This window comes from Antechinus flavipes, chromosome 2, assembly GCF_016432865.1.
Source record: "Antechinus flavipes isolate AdamAnt ecotype Samford, QLD, Australia chromosome 2, AdamAnt_v2, whole genome shotgun sequence".
Taxonomy (NCBI): Eukaryota; Metazoa; Chordata; class Mammalia; order Dasyuromorphia; family Dasyuridae; genus Antechinus; species Antechinus flavipes.
In genome coordinates, this window is record NC_067399.1 from 616,458,584 (window position 1) to 616,477,912 (window position 19,329).

The window sequence follows — 19,329 nt, forward strand, 5'->3', positions numbered from 1 at the left end:
AAATAAAGCGACAGTTTTCCTCTGTGTTGTGAAAATAGGTGATTGTAGAACTTGCTTGGTGCAGGAGGGTGGATGTTCAGAAAAGAGGGAGGAAAGAGTGGATGGAATAAGAAGGCAGGGAGGAGAGAGATTGAACCTTTGTCAAACTTAGTGTAGGATTTCCAAATGTCATGAATCTGTGGGAATGGGTTAGGGAATTGACGTCTGATTTTCTTGGTATAGCATGGAGGTGCAGCCTAAAGAGAAATGAAGACATGGCTAGCTTGGGTTTCTTTGAAATGAAAGTACTTAAAGAGCCAGCTAATATGCTGGGGAGCCAAATAGGACGCCTAGACTACCAGACATACATAGATTTCTCTTGCCATCTGGGGTCTACTTTTTCATTTTCTCCTAACATGAGCAAATATATATCCATGTCTCCCATTTGTCCCTCTCTGCCTCTTCCCTTTTGTTAATAAAGAGAAAGAAAAGAGGAATGATAAGGATGGTCTATAGGAGTACAGTTTAGATGAGAAATGTTGAAGACCTGACAACACCACATTTAGTCAAATCTAGTAGATAGAGGTGCCCTCTTAGGAATGATGTTGGTCAGTGACAATTTATTTTTTAACTTAGATGGGTATATAACTATTTTGAGAGAAGTGTTGATTTGGGGACATTTGGAGAATTTATTGAGCAAGAAGAGACTCTCCTTAAATCCCTAGGTCATCTCCTCCTCCCCTCTCTTGCTAACATTGAATTAAGTGCTCCCAATGTGTAACTTATTGTGTTAGATATTAAGGAAGATGAATAAGGCTGTCTTTTTATAGTTTAGTGGGAGGAATGAGACATGTAGATGAATTAACTATAAGGCCTAATGATGAATTACAATAAAAGGTGCTGACTGAGGATTCAGGAGAGGGACAGGTTAAGAACATGCTTCAGTACTATGCTCAAAAAGTTATCAAACTGTGCATACCCTTTGATCCAGCAGTGTTTCCACTGGGCTTATATACCAAAGAGATACTAAAGAAGGGAAAGGGACATGTATGTGCCAAAATGTTTGTGGCAGCCCTGTTTGTAGTGGCTAGAAGCTGGAAAATGAATGGATGCCCATCAATTGGAGAATGGTTGAGTAAGTTGTGGTATATGAACATTATGGAATATTATTGTTCTGTAAGGAATAACCAGCAGGATGAATACAGAGAGGACTGGCAAGACTTACATGAACTGATGCTAAGTGAAATGAGCAGAACCAGGAGATCATTATATACCTCAACAATGATACTGTTTTGAGGATGTATTCTGATGGAAGTGGATCTCTTTGATAAAGCTAATTCAGTTTCAATTGATCAAGGATGGACAGAAGCAGCTACACCCAAAGAAAGAACACTGGGAAATGAATATAAACTGCTTGCATTTTTGTTTTTCTTCCCGGGTTATTTATACCTTCTGAATCCAATTCTCCCTGTGCAACACAAAAACTGTTCGGTTCTGCACACACATATATTGTATCTAGGATATACTGTACCTATTTAACATGTAAAGGAGTGCTTGTCATCTGGGGGAGGGGGTGAAGGGAGGGAGGGGGAAAATTGGAACAGAAGTGAGTGCAAGGGATAATGTTGTAAATAGGTTTTGTCAATAAAAAATTATTAAAAAATTAAAATAAAAAAGTATAAAGGAAGACAACAATAAAAGGCAAAGAAATCTTTAAAAACCAAACAAACAAACAAACAAAAAAACATGCTTCAGTGATAGCTATGGGACCCATGATTTCATTAGTCTGAAAACACCTGGTCAGGAACTTTGTGCCAATGCAAATTGGCATCTTTTTCAGTTCTTTCTTCGCCAATGCAAACTAGTACCACATATTCTTAGCTGCCTAGAGCTTGACTTCATACAGCCAGCATGTGTCAGCCAGTATTTGAACTCAGAGTCACCTAGCTTTGAGACTAGCTTGATTTCTGTTTGCTACACTGCCTCTGAATGTTGGGTCTTTTTAATGTCAGGATGCTTGGATCATAGAATTTCGTTAGAAGAGAACTTTGACATGACTGAGTCCAACATTATTATCACACAGATGGAGAAAGAGTAGCCCAGAAAAACTTTAGCTTACTTACCTAAGGTGACAAATGTCATAAGCAGCAGAGCTGAGGTTTTGTCTGTACATTCCACATCCAGTTCTCTTTTCACTACTCTTGCCTCCCTATTGACTCCATTCTATTAAAAAAACAATAAGCACCACTTCTGTTCATTACATCTTGACTCCCTATGGCCTTGTACCAGCTATGTCCCGTGCTTGGAATGTACTGCCTCCTACCCATCCCCTTTGAAAATTCTTTGTTTCCTCCAAACTCATTTCATACACTGTTTTCTGTGTGAAGACTTTTCCTGGTCTTTTGGCTGGTGCTTTCTCCCCAAAATTACCTTGTAATTAAATTTCTATATAATTATATATGTATATGTCTCCCCTAATAGAATGTAAGTTTCTTGCCAAGAAATGTTGCACTTTTGTTTTTATGTCTCTAGTATCTAACACAGTACATGATAGTATACAGCTAATATAATGGACCACCTACTATAGTAACCAGAACCAATCTAAAACCATTTGATAAATTCTTCTCTTCACAAAACAACCATAACCTTATAAGCAATGGCTTTTCCTATGGGACCTGAACAGTCATCCCTCCTTGCTGATGGTGGCAAAAGCATATCTATCTGAACTAATATAGTATTTTCTACTCCTGCTTATCTTCTCCTATATATTTTTTAGCAGTTGGGACTAGGAGTAGGACTAAAATTTATTTGTTCCCTGTCACCATCTCAAATTTCAAAAATCTAGACAAGTATGAGAGCACTTGTGTGGTTGGAGCTTGGCTAGCATGGAAATAGATCAACTTACCACCCCAAGATAAGAAATGATAACTGAAGTAAGAAGATTTCCACAACTCATTAGAAAATTTACCTCATTTCTTAATGATCATGCTATTACAATGTTAATCTCCCCCAAAGAGAGTGGGCTTCCCTATAGAATAAAAGCCTGTGTGTGTAGCAGGTGGCAGCATTACATAAATTAAGGAAATATAATAGAGATTGCCTTTTGCAAACTCAGTAAAATGAAAGAAAAATAGATTTTGAAAATAATCTCATTTACCACCTATGCAATGATGAATCCTACTTGAAATATCCATGCCATGATTATCCAGCCTCTGTTTGGACTGAACTAGTAATGTGTAAAGATCACCACTTAGACATTTTGGGAATACTCCTAATTGTCAAATTTTTCTTTTGGAGAGCTAAAATCTGCTTTCCTGATAATTAATAGATTTTGTTCCTAGCTCTGCCTTCAGAAGCAATACATCTCTTTTCTCTCTTAAGTGAAAAACTTTTCAAACATCTGAAAAATAGCTACAATATGTTCTCCATAAATATGTTCTGGGAGTTAAATTTCCAAAGATGCTGCCAAGTCAGATCTTTCTCGTCCCATATGTGTGAAATTAGGGTGTTTTAAATCCTAAATGTATTTCAACAAAGTTTGTCTAGTAATTGTGGATATACCTAAACTGTTGTCAAAATAAATGATCACAAAAATTGAGTTTTTAATAAAATGTATGGAATGTGTGTGTTCAGTAAAACTGAAAGTTTTCTGCCTTCACAGTTAAATATCTTAAATTTCTATCCCTCAGCTCAGGAATTTTTCAAGGGCAATTTTCAGATACCATAAGTTCAACAATGGCATTGAAAATGTACCTTGTGATTCTTTTTGGCCTGGGACTCATTTTATAAACCCAACTATTTTTAATGTGCATTGTTCTTTCCCTTACTCTGTTCTGATCCATGCCTCTGTACTCTGTCAGCCAAAGATTTGGAAGTAGAGATTCATTAGATGTGGTTATGAGGAAGTCCTTGGTGATCTTTGAAAAAATTAATCTCTAAAATTTTTTTAATATGTATTTTGAGAGTATGTGTCTTTATCTCACCCAGCAGCTCTTCACAGTTTAATCCCAGTCCTGAGCAGTATGGAAGCTTTAACCTGTGGTTCTTTCCTGGCCTGGGCTATTGTGCCCCTCAAGCAGCCTGATGGTCCTTTTCTCCCTGGTATTTAACCACACTGGTAAAATATTTTGTGTGGACTTCACATAGACTCTGACCCTCTGTAGCTCAGAATTGTTGAACTTGAGCTAATCTACTGGCCTCAGCCTCCCCAGTAGCAGGGACTGTAGCCATACATGGACCAAAGCCATTTCAACAAGATGATACTGGAATCCAAGGTCTTGGGGAGTGGGTGGTGAGGAATGATGTTCTCCAAGCCCTACATTTCATCTTCATCTTTTATCTTTTATGGCTCATCTGTTCTCCTTGCCTGAGACACATAACTGTCTCCCAGTTATCCTTCAGAATCTCTACTGGACGAATAGCCTAGTTGAGCAGTCATTAGTCATCTTCAGTGTTACCTCCTTTCCAGGCTTTGCTGATCTCATGAGAATTTGTTAGTGCTTTCTCTCGCAAATTTCTCACATCTGATCATTCTTGTCTTTCTATCCCCTGCTCCTAGCACAGGGTCTTGCTTTTTAAGCAGGTATTTAGTAGATACATTAAGTGCAGGCTACAGTTGCAAGACATTCTTCCATAAAGGAAAGGAAATGAGATGCCACAACTTACATTGAAGCTAATATTTCATTAACTTTAGGGGCAGTTTTATCACTCTGTTACTTCACATAATGAGATTGTGGTTAACTAAAACTGCCAGATCTTCCCACATGATCCACTGTTAAACCAACTCTTCCTCATTCTACAATTACACAGTTGATTAAACATATATGTATGTATATGGATATATGTAAATACTTAATTTATACATGTGTGTGTGCACATGTGCACAGGAATAACCTTTATAGAGCTTCAGAGCTGGGAAAGACTTCATTGGCCATGTGGTCTTATCAACAAAAGGATCTATGTTACTCCACAACCAATAATACTAATCTAGCCTTTGCTTGAAGCCTTCCTGTAAGGAAGAACTTATTATCCAGAAGCAGCTATCTCATTTTTGTTATAGTTTTTATAAGATCAAGCCTATATACCATATATCTGAAACATAGCCTGATATATAGTAGATACTTAAGTATTTGCTGATTGAATGATGCCTAAAGTGGCTTCTTTATAATTTGTATCCAATGCTCCTACTTCTGTCTTCTGGGGTCCAATAGTAAATTTAATTCCTTGTCAAATTAACATTTAAAGTACTTGAAAATAGCTATTAGTCAGAACCCCTTCTCTCCATATTCTCCTTTTCAACAGTCTTAACTTTGGTTAAGCATACCTAGGTCCTTCAATATATTTTCATTTTTGATAAATATGATGCCCTTTACTATTCTGATTTCACTCATATGGAACCTCTTGGTTTTGTCATTGTCCTAAAGGACAATCCCAGGAATTGAATATAGTATTCTAGATATATTCTGTTGATAGGCAGAATACCATAGGACTATCATGTCTGCTAACTGGATCGGCTGTTAACATTTTGGCAGATAATAAAATACCTTATTTTTTACCCCAAAGATCACCAGGTTTTCCTGCCTGTTTCATGTATATTCTCATGACAGTATACTTAATAATGCCAATATAGGCCAAACATTGCAATTCCTCTTAAGATGTTTTCATATCCATCATATTGCTCAAGAAAAATCAGGTCAAAAAGGAAAAAAAGAAAAAAAAGTACCACCAACAGTAACAACAAAAAAGGTGAAAATACCTAAAAGGGAATGGCTTGTCTTCTTGTAAATGGAGTCTATATATTTTAGAAATGAGGCCTTTTTCAGAAACATTGGATGTAAAATTTTCCCCCCAGTTGTCTACTTCTCTTCTAATCTTGCCTGCATTGATTTTGTTTGTACAATTTAAAAAAAATTTACATAATTAAAATTATCCACTTTGTATTTCATAATATTCTCTAGTTGTTTAGTCATAAATTCTTTCCTTCTCTGCAGATCTGAGAGGTACACTAAACCCCTGTTCTCCTAATTTGCTTATAGTATCACCACTTATGTCTAAATCATGAACCCATTTCTACCTTGATTTGTAGTTGTTGGTTGATGCCTAGTTTCTAGCACACTGTTTTCCAATTTTCCCCACAAATTTTGTCAAATAGTTCTTAATCCCAGAAATTGGAATCTTTGGGTTTATCAAACATTGTCATAATCCACTGCTCTATTTCTTAGCCAGTACCAAATGATTTTGATGACCACTTTTTTATAATATTTAACAAGTATTTTTTTGAAATAATACACATGAAATAATACAAGATGGCATATGAGCAAGTAGTATTATAGAAGATGGAAGACAGAAGCAATATAAGTTGGAATAGTAAGGGAATATAATGTAAAAGTGATATGTTGGGCCTTGAATGTTATTCAATAAACATTAAATGCCTACTATGTGACAAGTGTTGTACTAAGAATTGGGGATACAGAGAGAGGCAAAAGACAGTCTTTACTCTCAAAGACCTTATAGTCTCATGTAATGACCACGTATTTAAAATCAGCCGGAGTCAGGAATTCAGGTTAAGGGAAAAATCTTCAATCTTTATTGAAGTGAAGAGATGAATAAGGATTGCGATAGCAATATGGGCAAGAAAGATTGCGATAGCAGTATGGGCAGCTGCAACAGGAAGCCAGCTAACAGAGGGAGATCTGAGCTGAGAAAGCCGTAGCAATGGCAATGCAAACAGTCTCTCCTTCCCCTTCCTTTTCCACTCCCCTGCCTCCACCCACCAAAATCGTCATTTTCTATACAACACATCAGGACTTGCACAAAGAGTGGGCGGGGGCTATTCTTTCTCCAGGCTTATATATTAATAGAGTATGGTCCAATTACTATTTAGCCTCATGTGCTTGGGACCTCAGTGCATCAACTCAAGCCTCAGCCCATGACATCTCCCGCTTTCTTTTGTTTTAGAACACAGGTGGTCATGCCATCCCTGACTCCTCAGGGAAGTCAGAGTCCCCAAGGGGAAGTGATCATACCCTCCCTGACTTCTCAGGAAGGGAGGTGAAAGCACTAAAAAGGAGATAATCACGCCCTCCCTGACATCTCAGGAAGGGAGATGAAAAGCACCAAAGGGAAGTGGGGGTTGCTAGCAGGTTTCTGGGCTGAAGGGTCTTATTATGCACAAACCCATCAGCATGGGAAGTATTACACAAGCACATAGCAACAACGCAGAGGCTATTAGTGATGACTCTCCCCACAGTCAGTGCAGGCTTGATGTGGTGTAACAAACATGAATTATACACCCTAGTAACGGTATAACAAACAATATAAATCAACATTGTGTTGTAAAAGATTGCCAGAAGTCCTAGAAGGAGAATATGTAAACAGCAGTCACACATATACCTTCTTCAGCAGCCAAGAGATAGTCCAAAACCAATCTATTGTCCATTGCTTCACATATCAGGGAATCCAATGATCCCCCCAAGTTTTTGAAGTCCAGCAAAAGTCTTTTTATGTCTTAGGGAATTCAATGATTCCAGCAGATTTTGAAGTCCTATAACAGTCTTATCATTTCTCAGAAAATCCAATGATTCCTGAGGGTTTCAAGTCTTATGTCTCAAAGAATCCAATGATTCCTGAGGGATTTTAAAGTCCTACAACAATCTAATGTCTCAGAGAATCCAATGATTTCTGAGGGTTTTGAAGTCCAAAGATTTTCTATGTCCATGAGTCAAATGCCATAACTCTTTCAATGGTGAACCACCCGATGTTTCTTGGGTCTTCTTCTTCGTTTCAAGGGTCTGCTCTGTCTCTCTGCGATGACAGACAAGCTCCTTAAAGAGCTGATATATATTAGAAGCTGCAAATTTTATTTGGGCTGTGGAAATTCTTTGTACCACACCTACTGAATAGGCTGAATCAGATATTATATTTATGTCTCCTGGGTAATAAGTGAGAGCTAACATGATTGCATATAATTCGTTCTGCTGAGTGGACTGAAAAGGAGTTCTGACGATTCTCTTTATAGTTAAGACATGAGAGTATACAGCACAAATATTGTGTTTGGATGCATCTGTAAAGATAGTTGATCCTTTAAGAGGAACTTTAGAAACTTTTTCTTCAAGAATCCATCGCCAATTATGTAAAAGTCTAGTTATCTTTAATGGAGACCCATGTGCAAAATTTGGAGCCATGACTAATAAAATTTGCCACTCTGGGATGGTCTCACAACACAGACTGGGTAAGGAGTAAGTCTTTGTTCTGGTTGTGCCGGGAGGTTGTGCCAGGAGGTTCACCCACTCTATCACACTGTCTCCTTGATGAAGGACTGCTGTGGGTGCCTCTTGTGTGGCAAAAACTGATATTTCCAAGGGTTTTTGAGTGACTCTTTCAACCACATTGGATAAAGCCAGTTCAACTTTTCTCAAAGCGTCTTGAGCTTCTTTTGTAAGCTGGTGTGGTGAATTTAAAGCACTGTCTCCCCTTAAAATATCATATAATGGTTGTAACTGATAGGTAGTCAAGCCTAATACTGGTCGCATCCATTGGGTATCTCCTATCAATTTCTGAAAATCATTTAAGGTGTTTAGCTTCTCTGTTCTTAAGGACAGTTTTTGTACTGTAAGCACCTTAGGGTATACTTTGTATCCTAAATATTGAAAAGGAGCATGTCTTTGAATTTTCTCTTCAGCTATGTATAATTTGTAGTATCTTAGTGTTTCTATGGTCTTTTGTAGACATGCTTCTAGCATTTGTTCCTCAGGTGCACATCCCAATATATCATCCATATAATGTAATAGTATAACTTTTGGAAATGCTTTTCTTACTGGAGCAAGAGCAGCAAACATACATTTGACACATAGTGGAGCTGTTTTTCATTCCCTGTGGCAAAACTGTCCATTCATATCTTTTATAAGGCTCAGCTAAGTTAACACTGGGCACTGAAAAGGCAAATCTTTTCATATCCTCCTTATCCAGAAGGATAGAATAAAAACAATCCTTAATATCGATGACCCAAAGAGGCCACTCTCTAGGCAATTGAGTAGGAGATGGAAGTCCAGGCTGAAGAGTTCCCATAGTTTCCATCTGTTCATTCACTTTTCTTAAATCAGTGAGTATCCTTCATTTTCCCAATTTCTTTTTTACAACGAACACTGGGGAATTCCAAGGACTTGGAGAAGGTTGGAAATGCCCTTGTTCAAGCTGCTCCTGTACTATATCTAATAAGGCCTGAATTTTATCGCTACCTAAGGGCCACTGTTCTATCCACACTGGTGTATCAGTTTTCCATTGGATAGGAACAGGTGAAAGTGTTGGCAGGCCTTCAACAGCAGCCCTGCTTAAAAAACCGAAGTACTCATTTTTAACTCTAATTGTTGTAAAATGTCTCTTCCCCACAGATTGATGGGGATTTTTTCAACTATAAAAGGAGTAAAAACTCCTGTTTTGCCTTCAGAAGTCCATCTTATAGGGGCAGCACTAACTTCAGCTGCTATTGATCCTCCTACTCCAGACATATAGGTGTCTGCTTTAATCTTTGGCCAGTGACTGGGCCAATTGGCACCTCTAATAACTGTACGATCTGCACCTGTGTCTACCAATCCTTCCAATGGTAGGCCATTTATATAGATAGTGAGCATAGGTCAGTCAGCTGTTACAGCTGCTGTCCAGTATATTTCTGGATTTTGTGGTCTGGAGTCAGAATCTGGGTGACTATCAGCAGGTTGCTTATTAGGATTCTGTATGAGTAAACCTGATGCTACTAATTCTCCTGGGTGATAAGTCACACATTGTCTACCTGTATTAGTGACTGGGATATTATCTACATATTCCCCAGTTTCCCACATCAGTGTGTGGATGGACACTGGTTTGTACGTACAAAAAGGAGGTGAAATGGTCAAGCCTACTGTGCTTGGAGGTAAGAGATCCATAGGCTGGAGAGGAACAGATTTCACATTTCCAGGGGATATCTCAGTTGTCCCAGCTACATACAGCTCTATTCTCCCCAATTGTAATTCCTTTCTGCCATCATGTTGCTTCCTGGCTGGTTGACTGTGTAATCCCCTTCTCCCATCATATCGCTTTCTGGCTGATTGGTCATGTCTGGGTACTGGACTTCTAGGCACTCTCTGGGTGCACCATTGGCTGCCATCATGCCCCAAGTGTTTTTTGCCTTGGGCCTTGGGGCTGGGCCCCTCATCCCGTTTCCCTGAATCTGTCTACATTCTGAGGCCCAATGGAAGCCTCTGTTGCATTTTGAACATGAGGTATTGGGTCTTGTTCTCCCACCTTGTTTTCCCATTCTATCTCTATACCAACATTGAGCTTTCAGATGCCCTACTTTTCCACACTGAAAGCATCTATGAGTCTCTCTGGAAGTCCCTTGCCAAGAGGGACTCTGTCTTCCCATGTTTGGATTTTGGAAAGTCTGCATCATAGCCTGGCTATAAAAGGCATCTGTGCTTACTGTGGCACAGCGTCTTATGAGCTCCTCTAAAGGAGCATCTTTGTGCAGTCCTAGTATAATTCTTCTGCAAACCTCATTAGCATTTTCCTTAGCAAGTTGCCTTATCAAAATGTCTGTTATTGGATTTTCTCCATTTGTTCTTGTGATAGCTGTCTGCAAACATCCCACAAAGTCAGCAAAGGGTTCATTTGGCCCTTGTGTTATTTTTGTGAAGTCCCCACCCTTTTCATCTTTATTGTGGAGAGAAGCCCACGCTTTGATAGCATTAGCAGCAATTTGCTCATATGCTGCTATGGAATAATTAATCTGTACTGCGACATCTGCATAAGGACCTACACCTGTTAGTAGGTCACAGGTGATTGCAGCATGAACTCCACTTTGACTATTTTGTGGGCTTGTAGCCTACAGAGCTCACTATATTCAGAAAGCCATAGATTCTAGGCATATCTTTGCTATAGATTTCCAGTCATTAGGGGTCAAGATTTCAAAAGCCAAATTCTGTAATAACATCTTAACATAAGCTGATGTAGCCCCATAAAGAGTGCAAGCTTTTTTCAGGTCTTTGAGGATATCTATATCAAAAGGAGAGTATCTTCTACTTTCTTGACCTGAAGAATTAAACTGTTGAATAACGGGAAAAATGTGGTGTTGAAATTCCAATACATTTCTCCCTTCCTCTTTGGCCTTAATTAGTCCTTTTTGCAATCTACTCAAAGGAGCAGCTGGATGCAGGGGGGGAGGTGCTGGTGCTGTCACGGCCCCCCCCCCCCCCACTACCCCTCCTCCCTCCATCCTGGAGGATGGAGTTGATGGAGGAGAGTCAATTACCAGCTCCCAGAGGGGCTGAAGCTGCCTCAGATTCACCCTGCCCTTGAGCCTCGCTTAAGTCTCCATGCCCTGTGGGGATATGGCCATTAATCTGTTCTTTGTCTTCCTCCTTTATCTCAGGCTTCCCTATTTGGCTATTCCTAGAGTTTTTTCCTTTTCTCCTAGAACTTATATAGTATCTTAAGGCCAACTGTATCATATTGTATAAATAGAATGCCTCCATGGAAATTGAATGAGGACCGTTTTCATTGTAATATGCGGAGAGCTGTTGACCAACCAGTGCCAGTTATCTAGAGAGATTTGCTCTTCCTCTAAGAACCAAGAGGAGGTGCGTTTTAATGTACCCAGAAGTCTAGCTGCCTGTTCCCAAGTTATAAGTAGCCCTTGATCTTCTATCAGCTTAAGCAGGCTTTCTATAGCACCACTCCTGGGTGGGGCTGGGGGTGGGGGGGTAGGGTTGGGGTGGGGGATGGAGAATCTTTACCTAGGATCTGTCCCATTTCAGCCAAAAAGTTACTAGTTTAGTCTTTAAGAAAATAAGTTCCCTGTTTGTGTTATACTCACCTAAGTTCCTGGTCACTGGAGACTTCTTCAGTGAAAGTAGGGTCCTTGGTTCCCACGCTTAGGCGCCAAATGTAAGGACCGCGTATTTAAAATCAGCCGGAGTCAGGAATTCAGGTTAAGGGAAAAATCTTCAATCTTTATTGAAGTGAAGAGATGAATAAGGATTGTGATAGCAATATGGGCAAGAAAGATTGCGATGATGCAGCTGTGACAGGAAGCCAGCTAACAGAGGGAGATCTGAGCTGAGAAAGCCGTAGCAATGGCAATGCAAACAGTCTCTCCTTCCCCTTCCTTTTCCACTCCCCTGCCTCCACCCACCAAAATCGTCATTTCCTATACAACACATCAGGACTTGCACAAAGAGTGGGCTGGGGCCATTCTTTAGAAGTGAAATGAAGTTGGTGTGTTTGGGGGAACAGTGAAGAGATTCTAGTGGTTAAAATCAAAAGTTATTTTAGAATGGGCCAGAGTATGCAACACCTTTCTGCTAATGAGTCAGATAGTTGCTCTTAATTTAGGTCATTTGTCCTATTCGAGGATTTCTTTATTACATTGTTTAGAAAGATGTATGTATGTATATATACATGTTGTGTGTATGTGTGTATACACACATATGCCAAGAAATTCTCTCTTATGACAGATTCTTTCACATGTCTTTGGTTTTTTGCAGACTCCAGATGCTGAAGAAGTAGCAGATTTGAACAGGTCCAGTGGTTATGAACCATGCTCTGTGTATAGCTTAGTGTAACTACCATCTGTTCTTCTACCTCCACTTTCTTCTTTTCCTTGTCACTAAATTTACTTTATTCCCTTTAATTTACTCAATTTTCTTTTTGCTTCTTCTCTCTTTTTCTTTGTATTCCTAACCTTATTTTACGAAATTTACTAACTTTGTGTTCCTAATCTTTTCTTATTCTCCTCCTTGATTAAATTCCTAAACTCTGATTCTTTCCTCATTTGCTCTGTCATGAAGCACATTTAGAGCTATGAGGATGGATAAGTTACCTTAGAGGTCCTTTAAAAGTTCCCTGTTTGTTAGTAGTACTTCCCACTGTACTTTATGGTTTTTTTTAGTTTTGCTTTGTCTAATTGCTTCTAACCCCTTAACCCCCTAGGTGAAGATGAAGGGAGGAAATGAACACTGCTTATTGTTAAAATGGTGATGACTTTGCCTAGGAATAGGGAAAATAGAAACAAAATTACAACTACATATGTAGTTGTGTCTTCAATAAAAGGTAGTTAAAAATCAGTTTCAAAATCTAGAGTTTCGTAATGTGTTACAGCATGTTTTATACAATATAGGGTGAAAAAAAGACCAAATCTGGTTTATAGAGTTTCTGTTCATTAGCACAATAGATGAAAGAACATGATTTTAACCTATTTTTTGCTTCTGCTGATTGGAACACAAACCTGTAACCCTTTAATAAAAATTTTAGGGATATACTGGTAGTTCATATGGTCCTTAACAAATGAACAAAGAAATAGATTATCTTTGATTTTTAAAACTACAAAAGAAGTTTGGAGATTTGACAGATAAGTGATGCATTTGTTAAACAATTATTGTTAAAAAGATTAAATTAAAAAGGTATTTTTAAAAATTTTAATAGTATTTTATTTTTTCAAATACATGCAAAGATAGTTTTCAATATTCAACATTTAAACATTTTCAACATTTCAACAACCTCTTGTTACAAATTTTTCTCTCTCCTTTCCCCCATGAACAGAAACAGTCCGCTATAGGTTAAACATCTTCATTTCTTCTAAACACCTTTCCATATTCATCATGTTATGCAAGAAAAATCTGATTGAAAAGAAAAAAATGAGAAAAAAACCAAAAAGTGAAAATACTATTTTGATATTTGGCTCTCTCCATCATAAGACCATTGAAACTGGCCTGCATCACCTTATTATTGAAAAGAGACACTTCCATCATTTGATCATCAAATAATCTTGTTGCCAAGTACAATGTTCTCCTAATTCTGCTCCCTTCACTTAGCATCATTTCATGTAATCTCTCCAGGCTTTTCTGAAATCATTCTACTGCTCTTATAGAACAATATGATGTTCTTATAGAAGAATATATTGTTCAATAATACTCCATAATATTCATATACCACAACTTATTTAGCCATTCCCCAACTGATGGGCATCCACTCAGTTTGCAATTCCTTGCCACTACAAAAAGGGCTGCCACAAACATTTTTGCATATATGAGTTCTTTTCCTTTTTATCTTTTTGAGATACAGGCCCAGTAGAGACACTGCTGGATCAAAGGGTATGCACCTTGATAGCCATTTGGGTTAAAGGAGGGTATTCTTGATCACCATTCTAGTGAATGTTATCTGTTTTAACTTGTGGATGGTTAGGAAGGCTATTGAAAACCTAAATTATCAGGTTACCCGAGTTAAGAACACGTGGCTTTACTTAAATCATTTTCAAGACGTTGTTAGATTGTGCATCCTCTTTATGGAGCCGGCAGAGCAAACGGGCCTGGCCCGCGGTTTCCCAGCTGAAGAAGCTCGATGGAAGAACTGCACCTGCAGAACGGCCCCTGCACATCCCGGCTCCTGAGAAGGGTGCTCTGGAATCGTGAAAAGGAAGGGAGTGAGAGGGAGCTGGGGGCGGGGGCGCTCCAGGAATGACCCTGCAAATCAGGGCAGGGGAAAAGGAAGAATGGAAGAATGGAAGCAGGTCTTTAATCCCGGAGACCTGTCCCCTGGCTCCTCCCACTCTCAGTTTCTTCCGTTACGCTCTCCGTGATTGGCCGAGTTGTTCCTCTGGGCGGGCTGTAGAAAACAATATCTCCCGTGGATTGGCTCCGGACTGTTTACTCAGCGTTCTGTCTAGCGAGAGCCGGCCTTTTGGAGGGCGAGGCCGCCTCTCATTGGTTCCTGACCGTTTCCTTGGGGACGTGGCGCCGCGGCCGGTCCCGGCCCTTCTTCCGGCCGGGAATTCGACACAAGCAGCTAGATTGGGATTGTTGCTATCTCGGATCCTTTGAGTCGGCATTTGGGCCTCGGTGCGGAGACGACCAGTGGCGTGTGGCGGCCTGCGGAAAGGCGAGCCTCGGCACCGACTGAAGAAGCAGGCAGCGGGGAAGGGTCGTCGGTGGGCTCGGTGACAGCTTCCCCAAGGAGTGGAAGCAGGAGCTGCCGAAGCCGGGCCGCGCCGCCGGGGTTCTGCGGCCCAGGGCCCTTCCCCATCTGTCTTCTTATCAGGCTGGCACAGGCGGAGATGCCCGGGACGAGGAAGCCTCCTTGTCTAGGGAAAAAGAAAAGGAGGTGACAGGGGCTGAGCCCCCCGCTCCACTCCGAGGGAGCTCATGGCCAGGTAGATGTGTGAAGGAAGGGTCTTTGTGACAGAGTCTGTGTATGTCTGATCGAGTTTTACCGAGAGTCTAGGTGTAGGTCGTGTGTGTGACTGTCTGTGGATGTGAAAGTGTGTGTGAGTGTGTGTTGTATGGTTGTATCTGGCGGTTCGGCTTTGTGTCAGGGTGGGCTATTGTGTGTGACTGGGGGGAGGGAGTGTGAGAGAGAGTCTATATGTGGGTCGCGTGTGGGTGGGTGTGATTGTGTGAGTATTGTATGGTTGTATAGTTGTGTCTGTGGGTGTAAGACAGTGTGTGTGATTGTGTCTGGATGTGAGACAGTGTGTGATTGTATGAGTATTGTATGATTGTATCTATGGGTGTGTGGGTCCCAGACTATATGTGTATATGAGTGTGTCCCCCCAGTTGCAGGCTACACACTCCTTAACCTGCATTCAAAGTCCCTTTCAGGGTCCGCCTCAGCTTTTAGCTCTATTAGTGGACTCTTCCCACCTAGTTGCGCTGCTGCTAAGCTTGAACTGCTAGTGTATGCCTACCTTCTGGTCTTTGCTTACCCCAGGCCTGTGGCAAGGTGCTGCCTTCCTTCCCCCATCCCCTCATACCCACCCCTTTGTAAGACTGTTCAGTTATAACTTCCTCCCAGACTTCCCCAAGCCAAAAGATCTTTCCCTCTGGAGCTTTCTGAGAACCTTAGAGCATCTTTTTAATGTTACCGGTTTAATCTTTCCTATTAAATATGAACTTCTTTCTTTGATGGCAGGGACCACATTTTATCTTTGTGTTCTCATCATACAGCATGGAATAAGTGCTGTTTAAACTGTGCAGTGTGAGAAATCCACTAATTGGACAAATCTCTGTGCCTATTGCTTAGGTTGAAAGTTCAGGGAGTAAGCAGGCGGGTTGACAGGCTCTGTAAGTCAATTATCATATTTGTTACTCAGTTATACCAGAATGTTGTGTTATATGCCAGGAGATTCCAGATCATGTAAAGTAATTAGTGAAGTATAATGCCTGATAAAGAAACTCCTATTACTAAATACAGATAGGCAGCTATTCTTGCTGATTTTTGTTATAGAAAGTTGCCAGGGTCCTCAGATAGTTAAGTGACTTGCTCAGGGTCCTCAGGTAGTTAAATGACTTGCCATGGGTCCAAGATAGCCAGTCCAAGATGCTATTTGACATTGTCTTCCTAAAAATATTGTTTAAATCCTATTAAATGTCAGCTTGTTGATCTGTAGCAAGGACTTTGATCATACTGGAGTGTGAGTTAGTATTTTCCATTGACATCAATGAATCATAAGAATTTTTTTAAACTTTAGTAATGGTTTACTTTATTTCAGGATTAGTTTTTCCTATTTCTGCCCGGCTTCCTGGTATTTTACTGTGCCTACAGTGAGTCCATTTGCACGTCAGCGGGTAGCCTTTCTGGGACTTTTCCTCATCTCCTGTCTCCTTCTACTTATGGTTTTAATGGACTTTCGACACTGGGGCTCTACCTCACCTCAAGATAGACAGTATGAAAGGTGAGTCATCATCAGCATATCAATGTAAGCTTTGTCACTAAGATTAATACTTTAAGAGCAAATAACTTAATAAGCCATTTAACTTATGCCCCTTGACCTTTTCTAGGGATTCCTTTTTTTTTTTTTTAAGTAAAATTTAATGCAATTTTTCATACAAACGTTAAAACTAATTTTCTTAGGTTAGGGATTAAGGTTCAAAATTATTTATACTATTCTCTCTCCCTTCCCTACTCCCCTTGGAAAAAGATAAGGAAAGACCACAATTAACTTTTTAAATTTTTAATAAAGAGTTCATTCTTTTATTTTTTGCTATTATTTTATTACATATGACCTTGAAGATAGTATATTGAGTGGATAGAATCCTGGATTTGAAATCAGCAAGGTCTGAGTTTGAGGCCTGCCTTAAATAGTTTTCTAGTGGTATGATGCTGAGCATGTCAGTCTGACTTGCAAAATGGAAATAATAATGGATTGTTGCAAGAATCAATGTTAAATACTTTACAACCTTGAAATGTTATATAAAATTTTAATATATTTTATAGTTTCTGATGTTGCTAGCAATGCAGTTAAAAGTATTCTTTGGCATGTTTAGATGTTCTAGTCATTTTCAAAAATCCTTTTTCTTTCCTGGCAAGGAATACTTTTGAGGCTATTTCATTTAGATAACTGGACTTTATATTTCTTTGTTAAATTATTTGAATTTTGTACAAATGCCTTTTTAATTCCCAAGATAAAAGAAGTTATATTTTAACCTTATTTTTTATTGATAGTATCTTTTGTTTTTTTTATAATATTTTCATTTTTAAATTAAATTTCTTTCCCCTAACCAGTGAACCATTCTTTGTAACACTGATTTTTAAAAAGAGACAAAATGCAATTCAGCAAGCCATGTCTGATGGTATATGCAGTATTCCATATCTATAGTCTCCAACTTTTACAAAGAAAAGAGGATAAAGAATTTTCTTACCTCTTCTTCAGGGCCAAATATGTTAATTATACTTATATAATATTTAGTTTTAGTTTTTTATTACATGCAACTTCTGAGGGACACTAAGACAGAAGTCAGGATATTTGGATTTTAGTCCTTACTTTTCTCACTTCTAACTTGATTTTTTACTTTGAGCAAGTTACTTAAACTCTTTAATCTCAATTTCTTTATTATCAGTAAAATGAAGGTTTGGCATTACTCCATTGCAAAATTTTTAAACTGTAACCTTTTATGATTCATTCTGAAACATTATCTTTTCTTATATAATCAACTACCACCAAAGGTTTTTCCTATTACCCTAAAACTAACCCTAAAATCTGTAGAGGCTACTCTCTGGAACTTCTCTGAACATATCCGAAATACTATACTTAATTTTTTCTTTCTGAAGCCTGTATGAATTTATCTTCATGTTCTTGAAATAATGAATTTTTGAGGGAAGGAGCTTTACTTTATGACAATGATCATTCAATTTGATACGTCTTAACATGTTTATTTTATTATAATGTATATGTATGTAATATATTATTCACACTATCATGGAAAGCTTATATTCAGAACTTAAGAATCACTTTAGTAGTTTTTTAAACCATTTATCTCTGACTCCCATTGAATTGAATAATTTTATTTAACTTTTCTAAGTTAGGAAGATTATGGCAACCTTCTTATTGGATACTTTACAATTATAGAATTTTAGAACTGAAAGTAATCTTAGAAATTGTCTTATCCAAATTCTTTGCTCTATAGAGGAGGCAACAGATAGGGAACAGTAAAATGTTCTGGCCAAATCACACATCTAATTTGTGGCAAAGAAGCTTTAAACCCTGTTTTCTGCCTCTTTCTACTGTTGTACACAGGCTAATGAGATTTCTTGCCTCATTAAACTTTAGCCTGCTGAGAATTCAAGTTTGAGACACACATTGTCTCAAACATGTGGTGATGCCTCATTTTATCTAATGGTTGCTTATTTGTCACCTTCACCTTTCTGATAGTTTGGTGAGGCAGTGTAAAGTACTAAAAAGAACCCTAGACTTAAGCACGAGAGTCCTACTGATGGTGTACTAACTAACTAGGAGCAAATCACTTCTGTAAAATGGGGATAGTTTGTCTTATATATCAAATATATTTGCTGTTATAAGAAAGTGCTTTTAACTTATGTAAAGACAAAAGATACCCTCACAAAATTTTGTCGTTATTGCCAACAGTATAAATTCTATAGTAGAGAAATTAGAGTTAGAAATCAGAAATCTAGAATTAGAGAAATTCTATATAGTCTAGAGTACTACCAGAATGTGAAAGGAGAAGGTGGCTATTAGACACCAAAAAGCAGAATCATAAGAACCTCTCAACTAGGGCACAGGGTAGAATTTCCAATCTAGACTATCTAGAATTTCTCTAATTGACAATAAAAACAAAGAATAATAATAATGATGAGCAACTCTTTCACAAAAATCCTGCTCTGGTGCTTCCCTGTGGTATGAAGGTGACAATTTTCTAAGACTGTGCAACAGAGGGAAAGTGCTGACAAGCCTTACAAAGCTGGAAAATCTTGGTGGCTGACCAGTGCTGCTTGTTTGATGTCCATCCTAAGCCTAGAGATAGATGCTCATCTCCATTTAAGTTGCCCACAGCATATTTTTTCTTTTTTATTGTTAAGAAGGAACAT

General features: G+C 38.8%; 1 protein-coding gene and 1 long non-coding RNA gene across 2 annotated transcripts in view; one reads left to right on the forward strand and one right to left on the reverse strand.

The window, feature by feature from the left end:
* Positions 1-13,415: 13,415 nt before the first annotated feature.
* Positions 13,416-14,531, reverse strand: LOC127551778 (uncharacterized). The gene is made up of 2 exons (XR_007951170.1): positions 14,227-14,531; positions 13,416-13,628 (listed from the first exon to the last, which is right to left on the reverse strand). It is a non-coding gene; the product is annotated as an uncharacterized LOC127551778 (long non-coding RNA).
* Positions 14,532-14,804: 273 nt separating this feature from the next.
* ENTPD7 (ectonucleoside triphosphate diphosphohydrolase 7) overlaps positions 14,805-19,329 on the forward strand; it is a 36,456-nt gene continuing 31,931 nt past the window's right edge. Inside the window, exons 1-2 of the mRNA XM_051981844.1 lie at positions 14,805-15,157; positions 16,496-16,678. Coding sequence (XP_051837804.1) covers positions 15,150-15,157; positions 16,496-16,678 — 191 coding nt within the window. The 5' untranslated portion in view covers positions 14,805-15,149. The remainder of the gene's footprint in view (positions 15,158-16,495; positions 16,679-19,329) is intronic.